This window comes from Brachycentrus maculatus, unplaced genomic scaffold (assembly GCF_059751285.1).
Source record: "Brachycentrus maculatus isolate JH-2025_06_01 unplaced genomic scaffold, ASM5975128v1 h1tg000293l, whole genome shotgun sequence".
Taxonomy (NCBI): Eukaryota; Metazoa; Arthropoda; class Insecta; order Trichoptera; family Brachycentridae; genus Brachycentrus; species Brachycentrus maculatus.
The window spans coordinates 122,739-150,629 of record NW_028281044.1 but is presented as its reverse complement, the minus strand read 5'-3'; the positions used below and the strand labels follow the sequence as shown (position 1 = coordinate 150,629).

The 27,891-nt window shown below is 30.5% G+C and overlaps 1 protein-coding gene across 4 annotated transcripts in view; it reads right to left on the bottom strand.

Moving 5' to 3' along the window:
• The window catches only part of rn (rotund), a 94,853-nt gene that overhangs the window by 62,899 nt on the left and 4,063 nt on the right, over positions 1–27,891 (bottom strand). For all 4 annotated transcript variants that reach the window (XR_015838258.1, XR_015838257.1, XR_015838259.1 and 1 more), the window contains exon 2: positions 21,330–22,344. Coding sequence is in view for 1 of the 4 variants with exons in the window: in XM_088267347.1 (XP_088123473.1) it covers positions 21,330–21,764 (435 nt within the window). In the remaining 3 variants the exon portion in view is untranslated. The remainder of the gene's footprint in view (positions 1–21,329; positions 22,345–27,891) is intronic.

Below are 27,891 nucleotides of genomic sequence, written 5' to 3'. Positions count from 1 at the left end.
TCAAATGGAGAAAAAATCTTCAGGTTTTATCTTAAAAGATCTGTAGTACGGTAAAAAGTTCAATTAGTGGCTTGATATTTATTATAAATACATTTCACTATATTTTTTAACTTTAAAAACGATCTCCTGAAAAATCTTTTTATTTTATTTAGGACTTTGTTGAAAGGAGTGAGCGATATGTAAGTTTGCAGACCACCAACCAGCGTAGAGATATAATAAAAAGGAGCAACAAACGGATCCTGCGTCAGATCCGGATCCAACAAACGGATCCTCGTGAAAACGCTCATAGAAGTAATCCCACAAGGTAGCGGAATTCACATTTCAATACTCTTCCGTGTAACATAACATCACTATCTGCGAGATTGATCTTTGGCGTTATTTTGGGGAAGTGTGCAAGAATGAATGCCGGTTGCTAAATGCAGCGCATACTATAGCACAACTGCCAGTTCTCGCTTGTGACGCGGAAATGTGCTAAGCTAGAGTACGGCTAGAGTCCGACACTCAAGGTCGAGCAACAAACACCATGGCGATAAATAATTATAGCTACGAGTACCCACTACCAGTGGCGTGCGAGCGTTTAAACTTACATACCAAGTTTGGCTCGACATTATATGGGCCCCCCTAGTGTAATGGTCACTACGCTCGGCTACCGTTCTGCAGGTCCCGGGTTCGATTCCCAGGGGGGTCAAATAAATATAAGTGATTTTTACATAATATTTATTCAATACTACCCTGGACTGGTACCTGAAGCGGAGGGCTGATCACCTTTCCTTCGTGTGTTAACGATCAAGATAACACTGTGTTTATATAATGCAGTGCCCTATGCACCATTGGGGTGCGGATAAGGGTTTGAATTGGAAATTGAATTGAATTGTATGGGCCAAATAATTTATACAAAAAGGACAAAAACTATCTTCAATCAAGTGTTAAAATTCTAATAATGTGTGTTTTTCTCTGAAACCTTAAGGCCTTGCAACATTTTCATTTGGTGTGAAAGCCTTATTCATTATTATATATCTTATATTATTTCTTATTATAAATAAAGCGTCCACCTGCGTTGAAAGCTGGACGTCAGTTCACCCTCATTTTTTAAAGAATATATATTAGAAGTTGCCTTTTTTTAGAATATATAATATATTGAAAAAATATTTCTGCAATTTTGTATAACTCCTTACCATTCAAAAACTCTTTTTTTCCAACCCATATATTTATTTCGAAGTAAAACTTATTTTTTGAAAACCTACGAAAACAGTGTTTCAAGGTGTAATGAAAATGAATGAAAATGAATGCATTTTTTTGTGTATTGGGCCTTAAGGTGGGGTATGATATGATAGGCTAGTAATTGGTCACTTTACACACGTGATACATTCACCATTCTACCCATGATTGACAACCACACTACTTAAATTTGTAGCACTCCTAGAAATATTGATCAATCTCGTGACACAGTATTACGTTCAAAAAGTTCAAAAAGCTTTCTCAATCCAACATAGATGGCTTTTGTGAATGAAACAATGTTACAATGCAAAACGAACGACCCCCTTTCATTTGATTTTTTTTTGTAAATCTTTGAAGTAATTGATTACAAATTTAAAAAAAAAATAGGGTGTTTAAAGGGTTGGTCTGAGTAGGCAGTAGGAAAAACTACATTTGAAACATTCAACAAAAAATAATAACAAAAATGTGCTTGACACAGACTAACTTCAATTATGTCACAAAAATATGTGTTTTTTACTCAAAACATTTAGATTTTTTACAGTTTTCAACGCACGCCACTGAAACTTATATGTATTATAAAACGTTATACACTGTATTGTACAAAATGCGTATTTTAAAATATTCAAACATGAACAAGGTGCCAAACATAGTTCTCGATCAACGAACATACAAGCAACATCATATTTAGAAAAGAAGTATTTTTTTGTATGTTTTTTTTTTTAAATTGTAAACAGTCTATTTTATAGTAAAAAAAGATACAATTTTTTTTAAAAAAAGCGATAAATTGATCATTATACTAAAAATATTTTTTTATCGAACCGAGACCTCCGTCATAGTAGGCAAATGAGCTAACCACTACACTACGGAGTCAAAATAAATATCACTGTATTATTAAACAAAAATTCGCAGTAAAAAAATGAGGCAAATATGGTTGGTAATGGAAGCAAAGGAACACCGAGGAAAACTTGACATAATTTAAGTATTTCAAATACTTGAAAATGCTCAGGTCAGGAGTTGGAAGCCTAAATAGGGTCATGATAAGCGGTGTTGCATAAGCCGTAGCTAGATTTCAGAGTCACTTGGACGTTAGGTAATTAAAAAAAAAATCGGCGGAAATGTATCAAGAGATGCATGAATGTGGAAGAGTCGAAGATTGCTGGCAGAGTAAAAATATATTTATAAAATACCCGACTATAAGATAAAATGCAAAATTTATATTTGATTGAAAATTATAATAATTTATTTTAGTTGTAAAAATGCGGAAAAAATACGCGCAATTTAAATTGAATTCAATCCAGATTCCATTAAAGGATTATCTAAGCTTCGTAATGTTATAATATTATTAAATACATTTGCGTAGACGTTTGAAGGTTGAAAAATAATATCCGATCGAATACGATGACTCGTCAATTCGGAGTTTATTTGGATGAATTAAAAATAACGCACGGGTAATATTTTCAAATATCGTTTGGTTTAAAATTGGAACAAGTGCGCCTTTTTATACGTATCTAATAAGCTCAAATAAAGTAGGTAGGTACTTTTGCGTTTCATTTTTAGCATGCAATATTTGAGTAGAATTCAAAATAAGAATATTTTGTATACGTTTGTATTCTATTATGAGATTTGAATATGAGCTAAAAATTAGGTCGTATTAAGTTCTGAATTTAAATTTTCGTGTTATAATTTGGAATTACGCAGGTACATTTTTAGCGTGCAATATTTCAGTTGAATTTAAAATTAGAATATATTGTAAACGTTTGAATTCCATTATGAGATTTGAATATGAGCTAAAAATTAGGTGGTATTAAGTTCTGAATTCAAATTTTTATGTTATAATTTGGATTACGTAGGTACTTGGGAGGTACATTTTTAGCATGCAATATTTGAGTAGAATTTAAAATTAGAATATTTTGTATACGTTTGTATTCCGTTATGAGATTTGAATATGGGGTAAAAACTGTTATAAAATGAACTTTCAATCTATTTATATTTTTGATATCAATTGTATTATTTCTAGTAGGTACATTTTATTATAACCTAAAATAAAATGTATACCCATACAAAGGCCATGCCTTGTGGGATCTTTTTTATATTAATATAATATAATATTTTTGTACTTGTAATTATATATATATATTTTTTTTTAATTGTTTTTTTTTTACAAAATACATATTTAATTAATAATAGTTGGTATATATCCAAAACATTTCAAATGTAACCTTTCTACCTCTCTAATAAAGTAGAGATTTGTGTTTAGAGAGGGAGTTCGTTTTACAATTATTTTTTTTAAACAAAGTAAATTAAAACGTAAGTAAATAAGTATGTAAAGAAATAAATTTAACTAAATAAAAAAAAATATTCCTTGGTATGGAGTCTACGTAGGGGTGAGTCTTATATGTTTTTTTTTTAAATTTAGTTTTAAAGGTATGAATGAATATTATGTTATGAAATGCAAAAACAAATCTAAAATAATAATATATTTTTTTAAATTATTTAACATTCGAAATATTTATTAAATAGATTTAAATAAATAACTTAGTATGGTATAACATTATCAAATTTAAATATAAAATATGAAAAGATAATTGGTCTTTAATTGCGAATATTATGTAAAGTATATTCAAAGAAATAAATAATAAATGAGAAGTATTAAAATTAAAATAATACAACGATTTCATAGAGAATTATCTGAATTTAATTAATCGTGTTATTATAATATATGCGAATTTCAAGAAATTTTAAGTGATTATTATTAATTATAATTTAATATGTTTTTTCCGCCTTCGTATTAGATTGGTCAGTACTGTGTTGTCATGCATGGGTTACTGGGTTCAATTCCGGATGAAGGATTAAAATGTGCGTCGTTAATTCAATGCGTTAAAATCAATAAACTCAATATATTATTAGAATAAAACCAATATTTTTAGCTTTTCCACTTTATTTTTATTTGACCAGTTACCGGGTTTCGTCGTTTCCGACATCATCAGACTGGTCTGATGATGTCGGTAAAAAAAATGTGTTCATTCATTTTATACTTAAATTTATATTAATAAGAAAAATAATATTGTGTAATAATTTTGTCTGCCTCCGTAGTGTAATGTCAGCACGCTCGGCTACCGTTCTGGAGGTCCCGGGTTCGATTCCCAAGGAGGGTAAAATAAATATAAGTGATTTTTTACTGTAATATTTATTAAACATACCATGTACTGGTACCTGAAGCGGAGGGCTGATCACCTTTCCTTCATGTGAAAAACGATCAAGATAACACTGCGTTTATATGACACAGTGCCCTATGCACCATTCGGGTGCGGAGAAAGGTTTTATTATTATTATATTATTAGATTTTCATTCATATTTTTTTCATACAATATATAGTAAACTGGATTAATTTTTAATTTAAGTTTTACTTGATAAATACCACTATTTAAAAAATTGCGTCACGTGTTTCGATGCATTCCGTATCATTGTCTTCACAGATTTTAAGTAATAGTGGTATTTACCGAGTCAAACTGACTGCCCAATCAATTAACGAAACCATTATTCTAAACAATAATATGGTTGTGAACATTTTTGCACAAGACAAATGAACTACAATACATGGAAAAAATCTACCTTGTTGACATTATCCTTGAACCCTAAAATAAAAATGTGTATACAATAAATTTGCTAGTGAGAAGTTCGATTTGTCTTATGAAGTCATTAACAAAGCTTGACTGGTGTCATATATTTTATTTACTTACGTTTATAACATATCGCTCACTCCTTTCAAGAACGTCATAAATCAAAAATCGTCAATTTTCAGTTGTGCATTTTTTCGGAATGCTCGGAAAATGTACTATATCCCAGCAAAAGCGGCATATTTTTAACTTAATATTTACCCACTACAGGGCAGAAAGTGTTGTTTTTGCATTTTGAAGAAAAGGTATTGTTTAATTATTTTTTCAAATAAACTAGTTATTTTTCAAATGGAGAAAAAACATTCATGTTTTACCTAAAAAGATCTGTTGCACAGTAAAAAGTTCAATAAGTGGCTTGATATTTATTTTTAATACATTGTATTATATTTTTAAAGTTTAAAAACGTTCTCCTGAAAAATCAAGTTTTTTTATTTATTACGTTTTTGAAAGGAGTGAGCGATATGACCCAACTCCTAACAGCATATTGGCAGATATTTTAAATTCGCACGACCAACCTTATCAATTAAAAAAATCGTGAGGCAAAAATCCTTGGCGCGAATTCACCTAGCACATAGAAGATGCTAAAATTATTATAAATCGCTTTTCGATAGGGTGAAGCGTAGAGTAACTGGCCACCGCTAGGAACTCGTGTGAATGGTCTGATAAATATCATTGTAAATAAAATTATTTGTTGATTTGGCGTTTAATTTGTAGAACTCCATTTTAATTTGTGTATTAATTGTTAAATCAACACAGATTTTTTGAGTCTAATAAGTTGTATTTTACTGTTAAAAAAACACATTAAAATTCATATTGTGACAGTTGTTTCGCCTAGTTATGGCATTTTTAAACGAATGTTAAATAAAATTTATTATTATTGTTATGTACAAGGTATCAGGTTCGCGCTGCCCAGGACGACCACTGCTGACAATTCGTCGGCAGTTCTCGTCTGAACTTCGGGACGCGGAACTAACTTGGGAAGATGCAAAGGAGATGGCTGACGACAGAAAAGGTTGGAGACAGTTTGTGGACTCCATATGCTCCACATACGGATATAGTAAAAGAAGATTTCAGCATTACATTTCATATTATTTTTTTACATTATTTTTGAGATCTCAATATGGAAGTCTGGGCATTTACAGTGCTTACGACCGTCATAGCTTGGTTTAAGTGATCACTTGACATACGTGTAACATTCCCCAATCCTATCCATGATTGACAACCACACTACTCAAATTCTTGAAACTTCTATATAAGTATACATATACATATGTATGTACATATTGTTCAAATTCGAAACATATTGCTTAAATTGACTAGAATTTGACTAGTGACATCCATGGTGAGTTGAAAGAAGCTTTTTATTGAGCACTCAAAATACAAAAAAAAAATACAAAAAACTGCTGATTGGAGACAATCCAGATTTGTGAACAAGTATTTGGACACACTCAAAATGTCGTAAATAAATATTTGTTATCATTTTTAACCACTTACCTTTCAATAACTCATTTTTTCTAAACCATACATTTATTTCGAAGAAAATCTTATTTTCTTAATACAAAATCGGTATTTTTAGCAAAAAATACAATTATGTTCAAATGTTACTCGGGTTTAAGGAAAATTTTGTTGCGGCCTATTGAGTATCCTGCCTTAAATGGCCAGTTACCCCACAATTTACCCTAAATTCAAGCACATGAGTGTTTAAAATACAAACTAATAAAATTTCAAGGAACTCATTTTAGCGAAATTGTGGCTAAAAAGTCAAGGACACTCAAGTAGGAAGACGATGATTATCAATGATAACGTTCGGTGGTGGATTATCATTTGAGTATCATAGCGATAATTTTTCTGAACATGCTTAATCAATTCAGGGAATCTGTTTCATAATATTACTTAGACAGGCGCCTTGGCGTAGTCGGGTAGACGCTCGACAGCGAACATGGTGTCGTGGGTTCGATTCCAGCAAATTGCATGAAATATTAATTTTTAATTGGTCTGGGTGTTTGTATGTATTTTTCACATATATCTTCCCTTTCCTAAATATCCTTGCGCAAAGCCTCTATCTTAGAGGCTTTGCGGGTTATTCCCTTAAAATAAAATGAAATAAAAAAGCTAAGAAGAAAAGTTATTTATTAGGAGAAAAAATATTAAGTAACTAACCACCTAATTACCCACCACGCTGCTTCCACGCAGGGGTAGGCAGAAAGAATAGGACGCCACACTAATCTGTCTTTGCAAACATTCTTCGTGTCTCCCACATTCATGTTTCTCCTCATACATACTCATATTTCAATTATTAATACGATTTTTTTCGCTTTCAAGTATTTGACATATATATATATATATCTGAATGTGCCAGGTTTTTCTCGGTCGTCCTCTGCTACTTTTTAAGTGGTAAGACATGATGAATTTGTAAAAGAAAAACACTTTTTTTTTACACCACATGAGTGTGTTTTTCTTTTATAATAAATAAATAAATAAAACGTAAAAATATTTTACTCTAGTATGAAAAAAAACCTTTTTTTTTTCAAAGGTTTATTTGTTACGAATCGGTCGCAGTTTGTCATAGAGTTTTGTGGCGTTTAAACGGGGGTTGGCGGTGAAACTGGGCGCGGAAGTGGAGTGGAAAGATAGTCGAATCTATCCTTGAACGAGTCCGCGTGTCAAATAGTATAATCTGGGCAGCCATTTTGGCGAGACGCTAGTATTGGCGGGAAGTGCAGGCGTCCACTTACTGCGATGTGCGGTCGCCACCAGCATTCTAGTAGAAGGCATCAAGTTTTACTCGGTAAGTACCACTATTTCACCGGTAAATACCGCAATAGTGGTATTAACCAAGTAAAACTTATGCAAGTAAATGCCCAGACTTCTTCATGTTGAGATGTCAAAAAATAATATGAAAAATAACCCAAAGTTAAGTAAAAATAACAAAATTTTAAGTGATCACTTAACGAGTCTATGATGGTTGTAAGCCTCATAAATGCCTAGACATCCATATTCTTCTTCATCTATGTATGTATGTTGAGATGTCAAAAAATAATATAAAAAATAATTCCCATAATTCCCATAATAATTCCCATAATTGGAGAAAAACCAGATTGTGAACAAGTATTTGGACAAACTTGAAATGGTGTAAATAAATTAACTGGTCAAATTATAAGCTAAAATAATAAAATGAAAGGGATTTTTTCTAGCTTTTCTCATGTATGTGAGTATAATCCAGGATTCGGACCTCACATGCATATGAATGATTTTCTGTTCAATAAAAAGCTTATTTCATCACACCAATAGATGTCTCTAGTGAAATTCTAGTGATTCAAGCACAACATTTCGAAATTTGATCATATAAATAGAAGTTCCAAGAATTTGAGTAGTGTGGTGTCAATCATGGGTAGAATGGTGAATGTTATACGTGTATAAAGTGATCACTTAAACTAGCCCATAGGGTAGTTTAAGTGATCATAAGACTATCGGTATAATTATTATTGAAATCTGTTGATAAATAAGGGAGATATGAAGGTTTAAACAGTAGATATTTTTAAAAAAAATGGACACTGCTATACGTCATCAAATTTTATGTAATCAGGTGTGTTATGGAGCGTATCCCTTTATGTATCTGCTTTATAGAACAGTAATAGAAGTAGTGTGGATTCGTTTATGTGACGTCATTAGTTACCAACTTACGAAAACAACGTTTTTACGAAGGTTAATTTAGCAGAAATAAATGGTGAATAAAAATATTGATTATATCGGCTGTTATAAACACAAAACGACTCGTACACAATCCTTAATAGGTTGAAAATGTTAAATTATATATTCCTCCCTAGTTATAATATCCTATCGGCTATGGCCGTTAATAAAGGAAAAAAACTCCAATCAACTCCACATTCAGCTTATCGTTAAACAAGGTAAAAACGGTTATTTCTTAATGGAGAAGCGACCAGTTGTTGGCAGAAATCTGTGTGCCTGTCACAGCTAGATATTATTTATGTTCAGGAGCAAGCAGCATGCGAGTAGACGAGAAATCTTTGCTTGTCTATGCCGGCGCGGGCGGAAACAAGTTTAATTTCGGGCCATTTTGCATCTATGTTGTGTTGCCATGCGAATAACGTTTTTAATTCAAATGGGCGTTCGGGACTTGCGTTCGGCGATTTATTACTGGCATTGTGTGACGTCATCGCGTGTTGTCGTTTTATATCTAACCGACTAACCGTCACGCCGCTGACTGCAGGGTTATGCAGAGAGAATAGGACGCCTTACTACATATATATTCCTTATACGCACCTAATGGTGCATAGGGCACTGCATCAAATTGACGCAGTGTTATCTTAATCATTATTTACATCAAGGCAAGGTGATCACTCTTGCGCTTCAGGAACCAGTCCAGGGTAGTATTAAATAAATATTTCAGTGCTAAATCACTAATATTTATTTTCACCCTCCCCTGGGAATCGAACCCGGGACCTCCAGCACGGTAGCTAAACACGCTGACCATTATTACACCACGGAGGCGGCCTTACTACTGTCCTTGCAAACAAATTTCGCCTCATAATTTTTTGACATCTCAATATATATAAAGAATAAAATGACAACTTTATAGTTTTTTTCCACAAAAAATGACTAACGACCAGTCTGATGATGTCGGTTACGACGAAACCCGGTCGCTGGTCAAATAAAATAAATTTGAAGAAAAAACTGTGTAGTTGTTATTTTATTATAATAAATGCAGTTCCACCAAGAAATATCAGTACAAAACTTTTTAACATCTCAACATAGATGAAGAATAATATGGAAGTCTTGGCATTTTTTGCACACCGTCTTATTTTAACTAACTAACTAACTAACCATCACGCCGCTTCCCCGCAGGGGTAGGCAGAGAGAATAGAGCGCCACACCACTCTGTTCTTGCAAACATTCTTCGCCTCTTCCACGTTCATGCATCTCCTCATACATACCCGCCGATTGTTACGACTCCTTACCTGACCACTTTCAAGTATTTGGCATACCTGATCATGCCATGTTTTTCTCGGTGTTCCTCTGTTTCTTTTCCCGCTAACATTCGCCTCATAAATTAGTTTTATTTTAAATTCGTGTAAAAAGATAGTTCATTGCGTTTGAACGTCTTACTTTGTAATTTTTTGTACTGAAGTGTATATTTTAATTGGTTTTAATAGCTAATCAATATATTGATAAGTCCGTGTATTTAAAAAAAATATATATTATAAAATTCATCACCAGGTTCGTTAATGTAAAATATCTTATCTGGGAACAGTTAAATAATTTGATTTACATTCTTTTAATGATATCTTTAAAAAATGTTTTTTTGCTAATAAAATGATAACACGTGCTCTTTGTCTTGACCTCAGCTATGTCTAGAGGTTCAAATGTCAAATAATTTATTTCAAAATAGTTTATTTACACGATATTAAAAGTTAAATCGATATTTTTTACTACAATATTTAAACCTTTCAGTTCTTTCATGAAATGTGAATAGTACTTAAGAAAATATATATAAGAATATAGAAAAAATGAGAGAAGAACTCAACTAGTTACCTTTAAAAAAGAGACGAATATATAATTTGCTTATCTTTATAGATTTTTTTAAAACGATAAATTATCTAATTATTTTAAGCATAAAGTAGTTTTGTATAGTAAAAAAAACATGAATACAGTACTAAAAATAAGGATAAAAGAAGATTACCATTTTCATAATCTCAAAATTGTATAATATATATATAATACATAAAACCCTTATCAGCACCCCAATGGTGCATAGGGCACTGTGTCTTATAAACGCAGTGTTATCATGATCGTTTTACAGATGAAGGAAAGTCCATGGTAATATTGAATAAATATTACAGTGAAAAAATCACTTATATTTATTTTTACCCCCCTTGGGAATCGAACCCGGGACCTCCAGAACGGTAGCCGAGCGTGCTGACCATTACACTACGGAGGCGGACAATATAAGGGTTTAATTAAGGTATAATATAAGGGTTTGAAAATATATGATGAGATGCCTGAATGTATGAAGAATGAAAGAGTCTGAAAGAATTTAAAAATAAATGGTTTTTTTTTTTACGAAAAATCGGGTATGAGGAATTGCATGGAAAATGCGCTTTATAAATTATAAAAAATAAATTAACAAATAAACTAAAATATGAAACTTCTTATTTCTCTTGTAAAAGGTTGAATATATTGTTTGAAATTGAGCGGAATTATTAGTAATATTTTTGTTTTTAATATGTGAAAACATGATTTTTTATGCCCTTTGCACGAAGAAGAAAAAGTATTACAATTATTTCATATTATTTATTGATTCGGCATTTACTTTGTGGAATGACATGTTGATTATTAAAAAAAACACTTGAAAATACCACTTAATGAGTTTTATTTATATACATACGACTAGTTTCGAAAACTTTTCGATAAGTTTTCCTAAATAAGTGAAACTCGTATATCGATAAAATTAAGAAAGCGTGTTGAGATATTTTGAGAATGTGAATCGAATGAGTGAAAAAAGAACAATATTAATAAATTTATGAGATGATATTTTTTTGGTAATTGAAGCAGAGGAAGACCTAGGAAAACTTCATTACTAGTGAATCAAGCTATTTAAAAATATTTTATACGCATGGAATTCCACATACTTTTATTCATTATAACAATACACCATATTTCGAGCTTTTATTATTGAAATATAAAAAAAGCATTTGTTTCAGACTACTTTTGAGAATATATTGTAAACACCAGTTTCCAGAACTACAAATGTTCTCACTATAAAGTGAAAATTCAAACTGAATATAGAAAACTGTAGATACTTTTTTTTCGGTGGTCATGGCTATTAAAATATATAAGTTAAAAAAATTAAACTCTTGAATATACCACTTAATAAGTTTTATTTATATACATACGACTAGTTTCGAAAACTTAAGATGTTTTCATCTTCTGGTAAAAATTCAATTATTTTTTGTTCGTTAGTTTTAATTTTTACCAGAAGAAACATCTGTAAGTTTTCGAAAATAGTCGTATATATAAATAAAACTCATTGAAGTTGTATATTCAAGTGTTTAATATTTAAAAAATAACAATTATTTCATGTATCTACAAGTACTCGACTAAAATACCGATAAATTGTCGACAAAAAACATTGATGATACATCATGTCGACATGTTTTTTATCTTCAAGAAAAAACCATACGTGCCGGAGATATAAACCGAAGAGGCATCACTATTTATGCCTTCCAGAAAAAAAGGGATTAAAATCTTTTAATTCTCTTTTAACATATGTTATCTAGTTAGACACACAGTAGCCGCCGATGCGTTTACGTTTTAATCAATATTAAACGCATATTACTTAACGTATGAATACAAAATACTCGAAGCACACGACAAATTCGTTTATAATATAACAAAAAAAGATTTAAGACGGTCCCTTGACCCTTTGACTCGAGCGTTGCTTAAAATAAACGGAATTTGTTTGTGTATTATTTGAGAGAGAATTATTTTTTAGATGTGTATTGAAATCACGTGTACCCAATCCATTTTTTATTTAAGTTTTATTCGGTAAATACCACTATTGCTTAAAAATTTATGTGACACGTGTTTCGTTTTAAGAAATTGTGGTATTTACCAAGTAAAACTTAAATTAGAAATGGACACATATAACCATAAAGTGAGTGGATTTTTTTATTTTATTTTATTTTTATTTATTTAATATAGTCACATTTTTAAGTACAACATAATACAATTTCTAAACATTTAACATATGGCAAACTTATAGTTTTAGATTCGCTGTGCCTCTCCAAAAGAGAGACTGAGCTCTTGTGCTTGGAGAGGGACTTACACTCAAGGTTTAATGTTTTATATAATTAATGGTATAATAGTCTTTTTTCATATTTTTTTTCAAGATTTATATGTAATGGGCATTAATTTTTTACTTAAGAATTTTTATATCTTTTTTTAAATTTCTTTAGGGAGTTTATTGAAATATTTAATTCCCAAATATTTGAAGTTTTGTTGAAATTGTTTAGTATTACATTTTGGAGTTGAAAAATCATTTAAGAATCTCGAAGATAAACTTTTTTTAAATTCAAATATTTGTCACCCTTTAGTAATTGAAAAATCAATCAATAAAATGTGTATACTGCACTATAATGAAGATTCACACAAAAAACGTTAATTATGAAGATGAAAAATCTCTAAACACGATGAATTACTGGAAAAATATTGATTAAACACTTGAATCAGACTACTTTCAGTCTATTAATGTAGTCACAACTCAGCTGTCCAAACTTAAAACACAGGAAGGCACATTTTTTGCATTTTTAGACAAATTAGAATCTACTTTAAAAATTAAAAAAAAATGTACAGCAAAAAAAAAAGTCCCTTACTGTGTTTTGAGTTTGGACAGCCGAACTGTGGCAGTGAAACATGAAGTTGGCAAAAAATAATGAAAGTGGACTGAATGCAGTCGAAATGCAATATCTCAGTGCGGCAAAACAACGAATGATAGGTATTCGAATGGTAAAATAAGGAAAGAATGCAAGGCATTATAAGAATTATCGATAAAATTAAGGAAGCCGTGCGGAGATGATTTGGACGTGTGGAACGAATGAGTGAGGAAAGAACGTCAAAACAAATTTATGAATTTAATGTAGTTGTGAAAAGGAGACGAGGAAGACTGATGGAAACTTGGGATGATCAAGTATTTCAAATACTCAAAAGTGCTGGACTGGAGTCGGAATAATCGGCGGGTATCCATGAGGATATATTTTACATGAATGTGGAAGATGGGAAGATTGTCTGCAAAAACAGAGTGACGTGGAGTACTATTCTCTCTGTCTACCCCTGCGGAGAAACGGCGTGATGGTTCGTTTGTTAGTTGAGGTAATGAACATTTAAAAAATCAAAAAAACTAATTTTCTTAAAGAATATTCAATATATTCTCATGACATCCATCAAAGACCTAAAATTTTGACTTTTTTTCTTATGAAACGATTTGACTAAATTTATACTACATATTTTAATATTTATTTTTTAGCGGCTTGATAGTTCGTATATTTAACTGTAAACAGTAAATTGTTTAGTGAGTACCATACACCTATGTATGTACTCGTAAGCTATGATAATTCAGGTGTGAAAGGGTTATATTATATTAACATGAAAAAAAGCTTAATTATTTAGTGAGTAAGTATGTCTAACCGACCAATAAAGCCATAAATCACTTGGGATATTTAAATCCAATGAACTTTTTTCGATCGAGCTTTTTCGTCGAGTCGGTAAGGGTAAGAAAAAATGCAAGAAAAAAGGGGCTAAGGATTTTACGATTCGAATTATCTTTTTTTGTGTACTACTAATGTACGTATTTGTCAACGCATCTGATGATCAATCTGGGGTTTTAATTTGGGCACCTACTCATAAAATAGAGATTCCTTTTTTTCAAGATGGACTTTCGAATTTTTTCCTGAATTTTTTATGCTCCTTGATAGTACACGTGCGTGATTTTCGAGTGCTGTACGTATAAATTAGGTTTTTTTAGAAGGATTTTATTGATGATGTTATTCTTATTGGAAACAAAGATCGAAGGTTTAAATCCAGTAGGAATGTGTAATTCAAAGAATGTAAATTTTCTATTTTTTTGTACCATTCAAATGCTTTAATATCACTACATACCAATTTTGTAATGTATAAATTACTTTGAACATTTTTTTAAACATATACTTGTATGCATCAAATAAAATTTCATGCAACATTTTATTAAATTTTTTTAATTTTTGTAGAATTCTTATAAAGTATTGAATTTTAGGAGTTTTTTTGGTACCGAATTACAAAATATCATTAATTTAGTTAGACCGCATTGTAGGAAAAAAAACATCTCATTTTGAGATACTAGATGAAATACTAAAAAATTCAGCATTTATTTAAGATTTTTGATGTTCATTACTAAGTTACCATCACGTCATTTCTATGCAGGAGTAGGCAGAGAATATAGATCTCCACACCAATCTGCATTTGCAAACAATGTTCGTCTCTTCCACATTCATACATCTCCTCATACATACTGCCGATTATTCCGACTCCTGACCTGACCGCTTCCAAGTATTTGAAATACTTGATTATACAATGTTTTCCTCGATAAGTTATATTAACGATAAAATTAAGGAAGGTGTGTTGAGATGGTCTGAGAATGTGAATGGAATGAATGAAAAAAGAACAATATAATAAATTTATGTGATGAATGTATTTGGAAATTGAAACAGAGGAAGACCTAGGAAAACTTCATTACTAGTTAATCAAGTTATATAAAAATATTTTATACGCATGGAATTCCACATACTTTTATTCATTATAACAGGAATACACCAATTTTCGAGCTTTTATTATTGAAATATAAAAAATAGCACTTTACACCACTTTTGAGTATATAATGTAAACACGACTAGTTTCGAGAACTACAAATGTTCTCACTATCAAGTGAAAATTCAATCAGACTTTAGAAAACTGTAGATACTTTTTTTCAGTGGTCATGGCTATTATTATATATAACTTTAAAAAAATTAAGCACTTGAATGTACCACTCATGAGTTTTATTTATATATATATATATATATATATATATATATATATATATATATATATATATATATATATATACGACTAGTTTCGAAAACTTACAGATGTTTTCATCGTCTGGTAAAAAAAAACCTGACGAACAAAAAATATATTTAGGGGTATATATAGGTTAATAAATATAGAGAAGGGGGGGGGGGGGTGTAGGAACAAGAATTTTTGTAAAAGGAAACAAAGATAATAATGGTGACGTATTTTGAAACAGTATATTATGAATTAACGTTTTATCTGAATTAATTTTTTTATATATTTCCAAATTTTCTAAATTATTCATGACTTGACCTTTATTTTATTCAAGTGTTTAATGTTTTTTAAATAATCAACATGTCATTCCACAATGTTAATGCCGAATCAATAAATAATATTTTAATATATTAGTTAAGAAAGTGGAGAATGTACCACAAAAATTTGTGTTTTTAATTTTGTCAGTGAAAAACAAAAGCCTATGTTTAAAAAATATATAAATACACGTGTAGAATTTACTAAGGATGCCGTGTTTTTAATTTTATTAACGAAAAACGGAAAACATTTTTTTTTCAGATAATAATTTATAAATATATGTACTTTTACAAAACGTCCTTAGAAAACATCCGAAAGGACTAAAGTATTTTAAGTATTTTTTACTTATTGAAGCAAATTAATAATAAAATTAACCCTCAAACAGTCGCCGACGGATTATTTAACCCTTATACGCTGATATCCAATTAATCACGTGACAAATACCCCAATACTGGAACCGCCTCGTATTTTAGTAATTCCGATTTAACTAGGGATCTTTCCTTTTGAATCGAGCCGTTACTACATAGTTAATGTCAACGATATAGTAATTCATAAAAAACGACCAAATAAGACGGCGATTGAAAAGGAAAGACATAACGTATTTGTCAGATTAACGTTATACATACAAAGTCATAAATTTAAAGGCACTCATCAAATTTATACTTACTACTGCTACTACTTGGTAGTACATACTATTCATACTATTTTTTCTTGTTGAATTTAAAATTGATAACTTTTATTTTTTTATTTTTTTTTTACTTTAATTCTATTTAAACTCTTTCTGTATTAATTGCGTTTGGTGAGTGATGGTTCACGTTTTTGAAAATATCGGAAATTAAAGTCCAGAAAATTAAAAAAAAAATGCAGATTTTGTAGTTCAATTTTCAGCATCCATTTCAAATACCGCAAAAAATGTTTTTTTTTTCAACGTAGGTAATTTTTTAAAACCCTAATCCGCAACTGGTGGTGCTTAGGGCACTGCATAGGGCACTGCATCATATAAACGCAGTGTTATCTTGATCGTTAACATGTAAATGAAAGGTGATCAGCCCTCCGCCTCAGGTACCAGTCAAGAGTAATATTGAATAAATATTACAGCAAAAAAATCACTTATATTTATTTGATCTCCCGCTGGGAATCGAACTCGGGACCTCCAGTACGATAGTCCTGCGTGCTGACCATCACACTACGAAGGCGAACAATAAGTAAATACTCAACACATTTTTCTATCGTTTTGGTTTTATAATCAGAGTCCTTACGAAAAAATAATAAAAAATGGACATATAATAATAAAACCCTTATCCGCACCCCAATTGTGCATAGGGCACTGCGTCATATAAAAGCAATGTTATCTTGATCGTTTACACATGAAGGAAAGGTGATCAGGCCTCCGCTTCAAGTACCAGTCCAGGGTAATATTGAATAAATATTACAGTGAAAAAATCACTCATATTTATTCTTACCCCCCCTGGGAATCGAACCCGGGTCCTCCAGAACGGTAGCCGAGCGTGCTGACCATTACACTACGGAGGCGGACAAAAATTAAAAAATGGACATAAGGATACAAATTATCGTTCATTTATTAAGACATCGTAAAAAATGAATATGCCTTACTTGAATCTTCGCTGGGTATACTTTACACCTCGGATGCGTACCATAAATTAATTGAATATTCATACATGGCGTTAAAAGACCATAAATAAACAAATAAACAAATAACGACGCATAACATTGTCAAATAAAATTTGTGTTTGGTATTTACCCGGTATTTTACGAGTAGCCGGTCGTCAAATCACTCGATTTAGAGGTGAGGTAAATGTTCCTATCACCGTAGTATTTTTCGGAATTTTAATTGCGTTTTTTAAATCGGTTTTTATTGCCTCTGACCCTTATAAGATTGTCCTTGCTATAAAACATTCGTTTGAAGAAGAAAAAACTGTTATTTCGTATAATACTCGTACATATTACTATAAAATTCTTAATACTATATTAAAAAGAAAATAATATACATTTATGTTTTTTTCCACATATATATTTATAAATTGTATAAATTAGCTTTAAATTTATAAATTGCAGTTCCAAGAAAAATTAAGAAATGAGTGTAATAATTAAACTAAAAACAAAGTTTTTTTCTTTCTTTTTAAATTATGAATCGTTTTTTTTATCATTTTTGAATTACTTGCTTTTCAATAACTTTTTTATTTTCAAAATCATATACTTAATTCGAAGGAAAACTTATTTTTTCAATACAAAAACAGTGTTGCAACAAAAACAATCGACTAAGTTAAATGTTACCTGAGTTTTTAGAAAATTAAGTTTTGGGCAATCAAATATCCTACCTTAAGGCCTAATAAACGATAAATCGCAACTTCATTTTCTTTGAACCCAAGTGACATTTAATTTTTTTATTAAATTACCGCTTTTGTATTGAAAAAAGTGTTTATTCGATATAAATATATGGTTTTGAATAGAAAAGAATAAACACTTAATAATTTCAATGTATATTCTAAAAAAATCAAATTCTAACATATATTCTATAAAAATCGAGCGCAGAGAGATGTCTATCCTTCAGAGCAGAAAACGCGTTGTAATTTGAATGCCTGAGATTTAGCCCTTTAGATGTTTTAATGCAGATAAATGGTAAATGTGTATTTGATTACGCATTTTTATCGATTGTTGCGTGGTATAATCCTGAAATTATCCGGAACATTGGTCTGTATGTTCCCGATAGTTACTCAAGACAGCGTCGACATAGATTGTTTCACATTCCTATACACAGTACCAACCTGCCGATGGTTATGCCTGTAGGAAGAGCTACCGGTATGTTGAACAATATCACATTGGATATTGATCTGTTCATGTGTCCGAAGGAGTTTTCCGAAGCGGGATTCTTCTACACCTTTCAGTCTTCTTGCTTACTTTTAATATATACGCCTTGAATATTGTTTGTTATGTATATATTATGCTTTTGTTGAATAAATAAATTGAAATAAATAAATTAAATACTACCGATAATAGGAACCAAGTTTTATCATCAGTAATGGGTGTACAACCTTTTTCTGTTAAATATTCCAGTTGATCAAAGAAATAATGATTAAATTATTGCCTACTTATTTATAACTACCAATAAATTAGTAGTCCTGCCTTGAAGGACTCGTGGACATTTTAAAACATTTAATTAAGAGATTCGAATACGCGTTATGTCCCATAAGAAATTTTATTAGATGTGTTAATAGCAGTACTTTGTGTTGATATTTCACAGGTTGATCATGAAAAAATACGTTTATAATAATTTACGAACAAAATTATTTTTCTGGTACAGGCGACCTAATGAACATTCTTGTTCCTGGCTACATCCCAGCTTATTGTCATTGTATCATATTGTATTGTAGGTTGCTGGGGTTAGCTCTCCTCGTCCTCAGGTTAAAGGTCCTTCTGTCCTGGACAACGTCACCTAGGCCATGCTTTCGAATCATGTTATCTTTCTGCTTCACCCACGAATTCCTTGGTCTTCCTCTATATAACTTTCAAAGAAGATCCATTTCTATTGCCTGGTTAACTACATGTTCGGGTTCTCTGCATCCTAAATATCCACACCATGTCAATCTTTCCTCTACCTTCCTATTAATGTCTATAACGCCAAGGCTTCCACGAATGCGTGAATACTTTATTTTGTCTCTAAGGCAACCTAATGAATGAGCACTGAAATAAGTTAAAGCAAATAAAAAGTTATAAACGAAAGATTTAAGGGTGTAGAACTCTCAAATAAACAATTCAGTACGCGACTGATTGCGCGAGAAGCCACACGTGTTGCACTCGTACAATTTTTATTCAGAATATATTTTTGAATTTGATTTTTTCAAAGAATGCTAAACTTAATGAATAAATATTTTTATCATTCTTTTTAACTGCTGCTTTTTAATTGTCCGCCTCCGTAGTGTAATGGTCAGCACGCTCGGCTACCGTTCTGGAGGTCCCGGGTTCGATTCCCAGGGGGGTCAAATAAATATAAGTGATTTTTTCATTGTAATATTTATTCAATATTACCCTGGACTGGTACCTGAAGCGGCGGACTGATCACCTTTCCTTCATGTGTAAACGATCAAGATAACACTGCGTTTATATGATGCAGTGCCCTATGCACCATTGGGGTGCAGATAAGGGTTTTATTATTATATTTGAACTGCTCAACTTTCAAGTGGCTTGATATTTACTTTTAATACATTTCACTATATTCTTAAACTTTAAAAACGATCTCATGAAAAATCAAGTTTTTTTAATATTTGAAGTTGTTGAAAGGAGTGAGCGATGTGTCTCCTGAAAGGTAATATAACCAAGTTTTAGCGGATAAAATGCGTCACCTAAAAGGTAACCTAACCAAGTTTTAGCGGATAAAATGCGTCACCTAAAAGATAACCTAACCAGGTTATTCCGATTCAAATGCGTCTCCTGAAAGGCAATAATTTGTCTATCTCTCTCTTTTAACCCTCAATTGTCGATATAATGTATTCTAGTTTCCAAAAATACATATATGTCAATATCCACTAAAGTCTATATTTATTTTTAAATCAGACTATTTTCGGATAAATCTAACTGGAACAAATAACAAGAATAATTATAATCGCAATCTAACTGGAAATTGCATCGTTACTGTCACGCTCATTGTTACCAAATGATAGTTGTAGTAGATTACGTCACCAATTCAATAAAAATCACAGATAATCATCATTTCGTTTTAAATTGATGTTTTGGTGAAAAATATGAAATTCATCTTTTCAGATATAAAATATTCGATTATTTTTTTTTTTAAATTCATTAATATTAGTAAAATTCATAAGACCACTTTTGAGATTATTAATGTAAACAAAACTACACTCGATAACCACAGATTTTCTCATCAAAAAGTGAAAATATATTATACATACATAGTTTGTAGGTGGGTTTAAATATTCTTTAATTACTAAATGCCTCTTAGTAAATGAGTAAAGACTTAATACCTTCTATTTTCCAACCCAATTAAATTATACTCTACAGAAAAAAAGAAAGGAGTAATATTATTTGAGGGAAGGAATGCTGTGAATTAATAATTTTATTTTAATTTTATTTTAATCGAAAGGATAGGAGATCTAAAAAAGATGAATCTTCAGTTATGATATTTGGTAATCTGACATAATAACCGAGTTTTTTTATTTAAGTTTTACTTAGTAAATACTACTTTTTCTTAAAATCTATGTTTTGTAAAGAGTATTAAGACTCTTTTTTGAAATACGTAATAAATGGTTTTTGTAATAAAATCACAAAAAATGTGCCCCGACCCATAAATCAGTGAAAACAAAAAACAAAAGTGATTGGGATGTAGCTGCAACTATGTAAAAAGGACTTATTAGTTACCAACCAACTATCTTTTTAACAAAAGCTGACAATGGTAACACAATCCTTATATTAAATAGGAAAGATTACATTAAAAAGTTGAAGAATTCCTCCAAGACCCCATCTTCAGTACTTAAATTAAAAATCACAAACCTTTTCTTCCTGCATGTTCTGCCCGTTTTCTGACAGCGGCGTCGACGGGGCGCTGTATCCTTTCATGCTAGCCTGGCTGATGTCTTCCTGGCTCCTATGGTTCAAGTCTCCATTTTCCTGGTTCCGCAGATCGTGTATGGACCCCTTATAGTCGTTGACGATCCTCAGCACAGTTCCTGCCTTCTCTCGTTCGTGAGCATCCTGCTGATGGTGTAGATCGAATCTCCTGAGGTCTGTGACTCCCAGACCTCGATGAGCGTCCAGCATCCCGCCGCCCATTGATCTAAGATGCTCGATGGACCTATGTATGTGGGTGTAGTTGTCCCCTACTGGTATTTCGGCCATAAGAGGAGAATTGTGGTAGTCTAATCCTCCCCCATCAGGCCGATATTCGATGGTTCTACCCTCCATTTCAAGATACAACAGCTTTTTCATTAATCGTCCTTATTATACGAGTAAAATCGTTGTAATTGATGCCTGTAAGAGAGCTTTCGGCTGTCTCCCAATAATTGAGCTTTTTAATTGATCCAATTTTTCATATCACTTATTCGCTATCTTCCTAGCTATCGGTGCGTATCAAAATAAATGTATTAATATTTTAAAAAATACTAGGTAAAATATCATTTCGTAAGGCGGGTTTCTTTGTTCGAGGAAACTCAAATATGTTTTTTGGATTTTTTTTTCGTTAGGTTTTTGCGGTTGAGGTTTTGATCAGTTTTGAGCAAAAATATTATCCATCCCTTGACTCCCTCGTCTTCTTCTTCTTCTCTTTCCCTGGTAACGGATTTCTCGTTCAGTCTCCAAAATTTAATAACTATAAAAATACCTATCACAACACGACGTTTCGTTGGGAAAAGTCTAGATTTGTATTAAAAATGCATAGTTTAGCATTTCAATGTTTTCATCACTTGGCTATAAATATCGTTTGTTCACTAATGTCGGTTAAATAATCACTTTTTCTTGTATCATATATATATATATCAACAGTACAAAATTTATTTTATTCAGTCAAATTCTAAAAATTTATATAAAATAAAACATTAAAACTCACTTAAAAAAATCATTATTTATATGGATGCACTTTTTTCCTCTGAATGCGCTTTTAGTTATATTAAAATTCTTATACACTTTCTATTAATGCTTATACGAGTTTTAGTAACAGACGATATTCAGAAAACAAATTAATAAAAGTATTTTTTATGTATATGTGTGTGTGTGTATGTATATATTATTTATTTTAATACATCTTTTATTATACTTTATTTCGTTTTCAGTAAACTGTAAATGGCGTGTATATATGAGAAGATATATGAATATGGAAGAGGCGAAGGTTTTTGTTAATACATATTGGTTTGGCTTTCTATCCTCACTGCCTACTTCTGCGTGAAAGGGGCGTGATAGTTAGTTAGTTTTAAATATAAACAAAGTATTAAAAAAATATTTAAATATTTTTTTTATTGTAATAGTAGTAGAATATAAAATAAATTTCAAAATGAAAAGCGTTCATCCAAATGCATTCATTGTTATTTAGTTAGTTAGTTATTAAGTTTGTAAACTGTTTTTTTTTGTTTTTATAATTTATATGTCCGCCTCCGTAGTGTAATGGTCAGCACGCTCGGCTACCGTTCTAGAGGTCCCGGGTTCGATTCCCAAAGGGGGTAAAATTAATATAAGTGATTTTTTCACTGTAATATTTTTATTTATTTATTGGCAAAGCACCCAATTTTGGGTGATACCTGACTGTAATATTTATTCAATATTACCATGGACTGGTACCTGAAGCGGAGGGCTGACCACCTTTCCTTCATGTGTAAACGATTAAGATAATAATAATATGATACAGTGCCCTATGCACCATTGGGGTGCGGATAAGGGTTTTATTGTTTTATTATACGTTATATTTTTTTTCAGAATAATTTTTTTTTGTATAATATATGTATATCACATATGAACCAAAGATACTTGCACACTTAACCTAAAGGTTTAAAATGAATATAAATAAATAAATGAGAGAAAATATCTTAAAATCTCATCGATTGAACAGTTTCTTTTCCTATTTGAGAGAAATGCGGTAAGTTTTGTGAAAGTTGATAAAATTTTGCGGAAACTCGGTGAAGTTATCATTTTTTAAACGTTACAGGAACATATTTTGTTGAATGCGCCTCACGTATTTCAGCGTTGTGATTAGAGTAGGTACGGTTTTACCTGAAATCACTAGAAGTTTTTATCTATAAGTATTTCATTCTAGGTTTTTTTTATAACTCTGTTTGCATTTGATACGCCTCGCCAGCTCGATTGCACCACTGGGTGGTCAGAAAGACGCGCAACTACCAAACAAATATTTAAAAAAAATGCATGTAAAAAAGCTGATAGTGCGTAAAATAGCATTTGTATTTCATATTCTTGTATTCTGGAGTATTTTACGTTAATAGAGCTATAGAAACGATTGTAAATATTATTTTATGTATTAATTTTAAATCAAACACAGGTTTTTTGAGTCTACTAAGTTAAACTTAGTAGACTCAAAAAAAGTGAGTTTTATTTAAAATTAATACATAAATTAAAATGGAGTTCTACAAATTAAACGCCAAATCAATAAATAAAGTAAATATTATTATTTAAGCTTAATTTAAAAAGCTTTTCTTATACGAAAAGTGGGGATGGTAATATTATAAACAGCACCAAAACTAGAGACCATTTCGTTTTTCAATACATAAGTGTCTACATTTTTTTTGTGTAATCTAGTAACCTACCTTACTATGAAATATTATAATTAAAATGTTACTATGTTATAAAAATCACTATAAATATTTTATTATAACTTAATTATTATGTTTTTAGTTTAAATTTTTAAAAAAAGTTACATTTTAATTATAAAATGGAAAATCACAAATTTAGTGCTTAAAATATAAATTATAGTAAATATTACTTTAAAAAAAATTAAAAAATAATAAAACGGACTGTAGGCTTATTAATTTTTGTTATTTTTTTTATGTGTAACCCATTATCTCAAAATTTACGACTTAGGTAGAATCGGTATCCCAATATATGACCGAGGAATACTTAGTATGATCCAAAAATGTAAGTAGTGTGGTTGTCAATCATGGGTAGAATGATGAATGTCATACGTGTGCTCATTTGATCAAAATGATTACTTAAAAAGCCCTGTAAATACTTAGAATTACATATTTCTCTTCTTCTATGTTGAGACGTCAAAATATGAACAAGGATTTGGACAAACTTAAACTGTTATGAATAAAATAAATAAAATAGATTTATTTTATTTTATTTTGTGTGTAAAACTATATACGCTTTAATAAAACTAAAATTTAATTGATTTAGTATATAATACGACAGCTTAGTAAGAACTCTATGGATGGTACGTGAATAAAATAAAATAAACCAGAAGCATTCATTACTTTCTTATCACCGTGTAGTTAGTATAACAATGAGCAACGTTCTCGGATAACTTCCAATAAATTGGTAAAAAAGCTGTGCATAAGAAAAAAAAACTAAAAAAGTAACCTAACAAAATATAAAACACGATTCTTTTGAAGGCGATTACGGGTAGACTCCGTGTAAATAAGGTCCGTAGTAAGGCACATCTACCATTTGACCACTGGGTTATTCGAAGTATACAAAAAGAAGCGTTGCTACACACACGAATATGTCCACATATTATTTGATTAATTTTATCACATAAAAGTGTATAATGTGTGCAGAAAAAAAGTGTTTACCACATGAATGTTTACAAATCCAAAATTATGGTCTTTGAATGAGATGAATCTGTAGAAAAGGGTGTGAAATATTGGTTAATGTGGATGATTTCATATATTTATGAAGTATGTTTTCTAGGGATTGAAATATTGATAAAGATATAGAAAGGAGTTATTTATTATAATTTATGACCCTTAGTAATATATATATATATATATATATATATATATATATATATATATATATATATATATATATATATATATATATATATATATATATATATATATGTATATATATGTATATATATATATATATATATATATATATATATATATATATATATATATATATATATATATATATATATATATATATATATATATATATATATATATAATGCTATCTATTATTAGATTCCTAACTGTCCATCAAACCTCCTCCTGTAATTTTTCCCTCTACCTACTTCCCTAAACTCCCTTTTTCATGTGACTTCCTTATTATCATTAATTTGTAATTAATGTTTTATTTAAATGATCAAGTACTATCTACCCTCTGATTGCAAAGAGCTTTATAAGGTATCAAACGTTTTGACCAATATCACTAGTCTGTTTTTGGTTGGTTGGAAGTTATTGTTCATTAGCAATAAACCCGACAACGTACTTATTTCTTTTCTGTACATGAAGTTTAAATAAATAAATAAATTATGGGCACATAAAATCAAATTTTATTTTATACTCAATAAGGATATTTTTTATTGATAAAAAATATTTTCAATGTAAAGTATCCATAAAAACGCCAATAATTGCGAATATGTAATATCCTTACATCTCCTTCGAAAGTTTGATCAAGTAAGGTTTTTATGTCGTTATTTTTAGCACGTTTTTATATTCTTATTTATAAGACAATTTTTCAGTTTGCTTTCAATAAGATTCAAGTATGAAAAATATTTTTTGCATGAATACGTAGAGTCGAAAAGACTTCCCGCGGATATTTCGCTCACTCCTTTCAACAACGTCATAACTATATCAAAAGTCGTAAATTTTCAGTTGTGCATGTTTTCGGAACGCCCAGAAAATGTACTATATCCCAGCAAAAGCGGCATATTTATAACTTAATATTTACCCGCTACAGGGCAGAAAGTGTTGTTTTAGCATTTCGTAGAAAAGATATTGTTTAATTATTTTTTTTAATATGCTTAATATTTTTTAAATGGAGAAAAAACATTCAGGTTTTACCTAAAAAGATCTGATGCACTGTAAAAAGTTCGATAAGTGGCTTGATATTCATTTTTAATACATTTCATTGTATTTCTAAACTTTAAAAACGATCTCCTGAAAAATCAAGTTTTTTGATATATGATGTTGTTGAAAGGAGTGAGCGATTTGTACCGGAGTCGCACATAAAAGGTCAAAAAGAATCGTTTGACTCCGGAACCACACTTTGCCGAACTATGGTCTAAAGAAAAAAGAAAAAAATAATTAAAAATATTTTTTTTGACATCTCATCAAAGATGAAGATGAATATAGAAGTCTGAGCATTTACGGGGCTGACGATCGTCATAGGCTGGTTTAAGTGATCACTTTACACACGTGTAACATTCACCAATTCTACCATCATTGTCAACCACACTACTCAAATTTTTGGTCTATATATATATATATATATATATATATATATATATATATATATATATATATATATATATATATATATATATATATATATATATATATATATATGAACCAATTTCGAAACACCGTTCTTTAATCACTAGAACTATATTAGAATAAATAATTCCTATAATTGGAGAAAATCCAGATTTTTAAACAAGTATTTGGACAAGCTCAAAATGTTGTAAAAAATTAATGAATTAATTTATGTATAAAATTCATAGTTTTTTATGTCAACCAAAATGGGAATTGAACCCGGGACTTCAATAAAATAAATATTTTCATCAGATGGATGTGACCAATGAGATAGTGCTTCCTTATCAAGGCATCAGGTTCCCAAAGCCTGGGACGCCCACTGCTGACAATACTTCAGTAATTTAAGTCTGAACTTTGGGACGCGGACCTAACCTGGTAGGAAATACTTCACAAAAGAGCTTAGGGGCAATATGTGGACTCCATATTAGTATTTGGACACATTAAAAAAATTTTAGTAAGAAAAAAAAATTTTGCACATAAAATTTGGCTTTGAAACATGATTTTTAATTTTTATTAAACTTATTTTTTAACCATAGCAATATTTTGAGTGTATCCTGATATTACGAATAAAATAAATAATTAATAACAAAAGAGGAAATACATAAGCCGGTTTGTTCAAATTTCGTGAAAAATTGCTACATTTTCGCTGAAATGTTATATTCCTTACACGCTTATGCGACTGAAAACGACCTTTCAGGAGTTACACGTGCCAAGGTCATGTCAGATAATATAATATCTAGCAGGGTGAACGAATTTCTCGTTTCTGCCTGTATTTGTACGAAATGGTATACAAGGCACTTTGACGGATCGATGTAGCGTTATTTTTATCGTAAATTGAATGAAGTAAAGAAATATTAAATCTAATTAAAACATAAACTTTAAAATACTAGCTTATTAAAGAAAATTATATTACTTTAGACTGAAAATATCGTAATCGTACAGGAGAAAGTGACCTACTACAAAACGTAAAATATTCAGGAGGGCAATTTAAGTCACTTTTGCTTGGCAACAAAATATACATCAATGCAGTTAGTCATTTTTACCAAGTCTACTTCCATTTTTACCAATTATACTTCCAAGTTTAAAATCCTCTGGGATGTTTTCAGGGCAATATTAAGCTAGTAAGATATCAAATG